Below are 6,478 nucleotides of genomic sequence, written 5' to 3'. Positions count from 1 at the left end.
AGCCTACAAGAGACGAGAAACAGACAGTCAATGTAAAAAAGCAGTTGGTGATCTAACAGTGAAATAGGATTAATTTAGCTAGAGGTAGTATGATAAATATGGTATGCAGATAAATTAACAAGTTTAAATTGATAAACGTTGATTGGGGATGCATGTATACATTCAAAACGTTTATACAGTATTTAGCCTAAATAATAACCATAATAATACTAATCCAAGCTTATTTAAATGTAAACTATAAGAAATTGTGCTCACGAACGTTAATAAATGTAGGCTATGTATGTAACATTTCGTTAAAGTCTTGCATTATTAGGCTTCATTGACCAACACCAATAATAACAAAATACCACGAACAACATACGTTTTTTTTTGCCACAAACAAAACGTATTATTCACATCAAAACAGATTCAAATAAATAAATACATTGAACAAAAACAATTTACAGTGTGTCATACAATACAGTAACGTATTAAATATATTTCACAAAAGTGATTATTCTAAAACATAAAGCGTGTTGCTTTTGAAAGTGTTATAGCGATTTGAGCTCTACTTGATATTTCCTTGGCAGTCTCTAGAAAAATACCTTCTAATTCTATGGAATGGTTTTAATTCCAGGGTCGATATTCTTGGTTCAGAATCGTCAGGCCAGTGTAGAAGTTCTCCTCGGTCAGTCTTTGCGTCCTGCAGTCCTTGGTGACTGAAAACATCGTTGTTGTATCCTCCAAAGATCCGTTTAGTGAGATGGTAGGAGGAACTGCGGTTTCCGACAGAGGGCCTTCTGTCAATAACGAAAAGATAACGTTTTAGAACGAACATGCCAGATATATTAGGCAATTTAGGTTAGACACATAAGTCAGCATTCTATTTCTATATTTATCCAGTGTATTTTGGTTTTGCACTCAAGATATAGGCCTAGACCCTAGGTACAACCAAAACGTGTCCTATTCCTTCAATATCTATTGACAATCAGATCTTACTTTTGTGACTCTTCATGTGGTTCTTGAGTTCTGTCGCGTCTTGGAAGGTGCTTCCACACACGTCGCACGGGTAGAGTTTATCATTGGCGTGGGTACGTCGGACGTGGCTGTCGTGCGCGGCATGCGAGGCAAAGGCTCTCCCGCAGTGCTTACACTTGAAGGGCCGCTCTCCCGAGTGCTGGCGGATGTGCGTGCGCAGGATGCTGGAAGCGGTGAAGGCCTAGAACAGGGTAGAGGACATAGAAGTTTGAGGACATGAGTGGACTCAATAGGTCTACAGTTCTATCAGAACGGAATACTTTGATAGCCATTGGTTGTTTGGCAAGACTACACATTGGCCAATACAGCAATAGGCTGGCACCAATGCAGGCTAGGCACATTCATTCTGTTATCGAAAATCTGGATTCAATTCGATTTCAAATGCCTTTTCATTTGGAGAAGATTTTAAAAGAGCATATAACTAGCATATAGGCTAACATATCATTGTTAAACAGGGGGTTTGGGTTAAACAAAAACATTATTTAAGTAGGCGACATAAAAACTGAGGAAGAAGTAATATCCTGCAAACAACAAAGAAAACGTCTGTTCCTCATAGAGCCATACATTCAGAGTGTAATCTCGGGGCGTGGGGGAACAATAGGGTGGGTACATCTGGCGCTAATCACCACGGAAGTGTCTCGGCGGAGCGTGCCTGCACCGGGAGACAATAACGAGGGCGCTCGCGCCAAATGCACCATGAAATGAGGAAGCTTCTAAATGGTGAGCTCGAGCTCCATCGGGGTCTGCCCACCTACACGCCCAAGGACTCGATGACACACACACACACACACACACACACACACCTGTCCTTCTACGCTCACCTTGTTACAGTAGACACACTTGTAGGGGCGCTCTCCTGAATGCACACGCATGTGTTTGTTGAGACTGGAGGACTGAGAGAAACTCTTTCCGCACACCGAGCACTGACAAGAGAGAAGGTGACACATTGATTATGGGGAAATTTAGTAATAGTTTACACTGAGTGAACCTTCAGTTACAGATTTAGGAGGAAAGCAGGCCTATATTTGTCACTAACACAGAGGAGAGAGGGGAGATTAGAGAAATCAGCCGACATTAAGCAGGTCCTTCGGGAAATGTGCAGTTTTTTAACACTGAATAAGGGGGTAAAATAAAAGGAGTAGGCATAAAACAAACTATAGATTTAGGGAGAAAGTAGGCCTATAGCCTAATGCAAAGGGAGCTGTTTTTTCAGCACCACTCGGGAATATGTATTATTTAGTAATAATTTGTCATTTTACCTTATGTGGTCGGTGTTTCTCGTGAACGTGTAGGATATGAATCCTCAGTCGGTCTCTCTTCTCGAACGACCTGTCGCAGAGGTGGCACGGGAACTTCCGGTCCCCCTGGTCCACGCAGCGCGTGTACTTCAGGTGTTTGTCTCTGTAGTATTGATAGGCGAACACTTTCCCACACCGATCACACTTAAAACCCTCTCCAGAATCTGAAATAAAAGCAAATGTTATTAGGGAAAACCTTGGTGAAAACCAAGGCTGCAGCTACAAATAAACACGTGCGATAGATTTATAGAATAATAGAATACAGAATATAAGAGTAGAGTATTGTGACGTCTATATGAAAATATTTTCCACAAATGAAGTTCCCACTGGGGAAGAGAAAAGTTTTTATATTCTATTCGAATAAAGATGATTCTGATTCTCTGATTCTATATGAAATGTCCTTACCTTCATGTGGAAGCATGACGTTCCCCTCCTCCAGCGAGTCTTTCAGAGTGAGAGGAATCCCCAGGAACTGAACATAGCAGTCCCCGTACCAGACCAACAGCTCCTGGCCCGGCTGGATCTCCTTACAGGCCTCGTAGAAGATCTGTGCCTTACTCTGTACCGCGATCAGGTTCTGCTCCTCCGGGAAGCGCGCGCACTTCACCAGGGACATCCAGTTACCGGAAGAGCCCCGGCCATCCACGAAGTGACTCAACCGGCCGTTCTCGAACACCTGGATTAATGGACACAGAGAAAATGTTGTTGTTAAGCAAAAGGTTCAAACAAAAGGTTCAAACTTTTAGCTCACAATAAATAAATAACACTAAACACAATATTGTGCACTTAATTAAGCAATTAAACTGACCTCCCACATCAGAGTGTTGTCATCATATGTTTTGATCTCGCTCGTATTGACCAGTTTCCCCTGAAATGGGCCGAACCGGGTTCCCTTGGTGATGGCGCTCTTCACTGCGAAAACTCCGTAGTGGGACAAACTGCGGTAACTCGTCTGGTGGATAGTTAACCCTGGAAGTGACATTTGAAAACACATTAAAGTTAACACCTTTTACGCAACTTCACAAGTATGAACTGAAAATTCTAACAGAGAGAGAAAGGAAGGAAGGAGAGAGAGAGAGAGAGAGAGAGAGAGAGAGAGAGAGAGAGAGAGAGAGAGAGAGAGAGAGAGAGAGAGAGAGAGAGAGAGAGAGAGAGAGAGAGAGAGAGATGTTTCCCATGCCAATATAGCCATTTGAATTGAATTGAATTGAATTGAATTGCATTGAATTGAGAGAGGCCTACCTTCTGGTAGTTCAAGCGCCGGAGTATTCAAGGTGAGTATCTCGCTGTTACAAACTGTTGAAGAGAATGTTAAAGTTAGCGATGCTGGTGGTCAATTATGAACATTAGAGCCTACAAATCAAACACAAAACGACCGACAATATGGGCTGGTTTCCCAGACATAGATTAATCTTCCTGGAATTGACAGTTTGATTATTCTTGAAATAGCCATACACATGGACTAAGGTAAACCAATAATCATAAAATCCCAGCTAGAAATACAGAATTAGTGCCTATATGAACGGATTGAATCTCCAGCCCCAATTGGCAATAGCAAGCAATAATGTTATGTTGCATCTAACATATTAAACTTTTTCCACTACCATAAACCTGTTAGGACAGCTGAAGCAATAACACACGTTTGCTTTTAAGAAAATGACCCACTTTCGATAACATTTCAAAGGTAATTGGGTGACAGAGATATGCGAGAGGCTTTATCTGTCTACCTGAGTTCCCGGGCAGGGCTACTCCTGAGATGGCGTGACCGGTATTCTGCTCCTGTCTCCGGGTATATCCGTACAGCACAGTGAACAGATCATCCTCGCTGAAACTATAAGTGCGCGTTTTCTTCGATGATAATTCGGTTCCCCTGAGGTGGAACAAACTTGCTTTGGACGGCGAGACCGAGTGAGCAGAAGACCTCTCGCTTGAGGCAGGACTGCTGAAGTCTGATAACGGCCCAGTAGCGTGCTCGATCACCACCGTCGCCAGCTCCTCGTGCTTGGAGTAAATCGTTTGTCCCACTCCCGGCATCATCCGATTAAAATACGGGATGTTCGACGTGTTGAAGATCTGCTCATGGAGCACGTTAACGGCGTGGCCGTCGTGGCCGAAGAATGAGGGGTTCCGGTCGGTGAAGTTGAACGGCATGACTGCCTGGGTGTCTGTGACTAGCCGTCCCAGGGACTTGATTGGGTGGAGGGGCTGCTGAGAGTTCCTGAAGATGTCCATGTAATGGTGGGCTCCGGGCAGCGGGGCAGCGTAGTAACCCGAGCCCGGGACAGGGCTGCCTTTGAGGGGGTTGGAGTGGAACGGCTTGTCCTTCACGGCGGGGATGCTGGACAGAGACACAGACATCACAGCAGGCGAGGAGGCAGAGCCGATCTGGGATGATTTGAATCGGAATGGTGTAGCTATTCTGCCTGGAGAGAGAAAGAGGTGGAGAGATTTTAGCTCCATCTCCATAAATGATCTTAAATAGTTTCGCTTCTGAAATGAAAATGTACCTCTCTAGTTTATTTGATAGATTTTTTGAAGAATCTTTTTTTTTTAAATCAAATCGGTTAGCATACAGTAAAGAGATTTGGTAACGAACAAATTAAGTATGATTGTTAGATCTCTGCTCAAAATACATTTAGTTGAATAATATTGTAATTATGCACATTTTCTCAATCAAAATATTTATGTGTAAATCCACAATAGGCATGTCAATTAACGAAAGAAAATGTTGCATTTCAATTATCGCACAATATGAAAAGGTCATTTTTTGTTTTCACCTATTGGCTAATAATACAAATATTATTTAGCTACATCAATTTAACAAGATCGAACTCCTGCAGATATCAATATTTCCAAAATCGCAATGCTAATTATATTAAAAGCCACACATATTTTTCGTCATTTTACAAATGTATGAACATATTCCATGGATTTTTACCAAACTTACACGGTTCTTTAGCATCCTACTGAATTCACAGCACTTAGCCTACAATCAAAAACCAGTTGTTTGGGCATTTTTTCCATTTCGCAAAAACACACAACTGATGTTCATCAATATCTTTACATTGGTGCTTGTGCCTGCAAAGTAAACTACTTTAAATTGGTACTTGACTGTGCATCCCTGTAAACGAGCAGGATGAGTTGTAGGTGCCGTGGCTCCCCGTCACAGGGCGGGTAGTGGGTGGGTGGTAGCCAGCGGTAACTGAGACAAATCAGGGTCATGACACTCAAATTAAAGAACACCGGGTCAGCGGCAGAGGTCAACATTAATGAAGCTATTGCAAGTCACCACTCCTTTAAAAAGCATTAGGGCGTTATAGGGCGAGACCGGTTCAATGGCTATCAACAACGGGTTAATAAGGAACTTCGCATAATGTATCTGAATAATATTGGCTATAGAAATAAGAAACTAAAGTGATGAGGATTACAAGAAACATAGGCCTAAGGAAAAGTCTTGCCTGAAAGGGATTTTACACATAGTAGGCTAATAATAATGTCATAACATTTCAAACCAGTTAAATATTTGCGAAATATGAATCTTAATGTCTGACTTACCTCAAAGGAGAATATTTATACGTCTGAAATTGATGTAGTCGAATCCATCCCACGTTCCAAAGATTGTTTTGGGTTTCAAAAGACAACCGCTTATTTGGCTACAACACTTGTTGATATGTGCTTGGGATATTGATGATAGAATCATGTGAAGGTAAAGTAGAGAGAGAGAGAGAGACCGGAGTAGTAGGCTACTTTCTGTCTTTGTGTTTGTTGTTCTGTGTCCTACTGAACTGAAGGTTGTATACAGAACGGCTAAGTGTACGGACTCGTAAAGGTCTCGGGATGCTGCTCTACTCTCTCCTGCTATTGGTCAGAGATCAGCTCGGGTCACCCGGCGTGCGTCTCAAACCCCAGGAGGATTTCACCTTTTCACCGACACACGCATGCAGGCACGCGCGCGCGCGCACACACGTTTTTACATTGTTATAAACATTTTTTTTTTTTTAAACGTGTCCCAAAAACAAATATTTTGGTAGGCCTATTGTGAGCAACAACTTTAATTTAAAATCGAACATCAACTCGATTTATGTCACCTCATTACTTTTTTTTTTTTGTTGATAAATGAAGATGAGGACATAGCCTATAAAACATTCGTTTTCTAAAAAAAA

At 42.1% G+C, this 6,478-nt stretch overlaps 1 protein-coding gene across 1 annotated transcript; it reads right to left on the bottom strand.

Annotated features, from left to right (window-relative positions):
• Positions 1 to 606: 606 nt before the first annotated feature.
• On the bottom strand, positions 607 to 4,775 carry LOC311109028 (PR domain zinc finger protein 14-like; the record flags this gene model as incomplete). The annotated part of the gene is made up of 8 exons (XM_084151811.1): positions 607 to 779; positions 979 to 1,198; positions 1,839 to 1,940; positions 2,277 to 2,479; positions 2,721 to 2,991; positions 3,124 to 3,284; positions 3,558 to 3,611; positions 4,043 to 4,775. 8 exons carry the CDS (start codon positions 4,773 to 4,775, stop codon positions 607 to 609), a joined length of 1,917 nt encoding a protein of 638 aa, XP_084007937.1.
• Between the last annotated feature and the right edge of the window lie 1,703 nt (positions 4,776 to 6,478).

Source organism: Coregonus lavaretus, assembly GCF_964263955.1.
Source record: "Coregonus lavaretus genome assembly, chromosome: 34".
In the NCBI taxonomy this organism is placed as follows: domain Eukaryota; kingdom Metazoa; phylum Chordata; class Actinopteri; order Salmoniformes; family Salmonidae; genus Coregonus; species Coregonus lavaretus.
The sequence above is the reverse complement of the archived record's forward strand: the minus strand, read 5'-3'. Positions and strand labels throughout refer to the sequence as shown.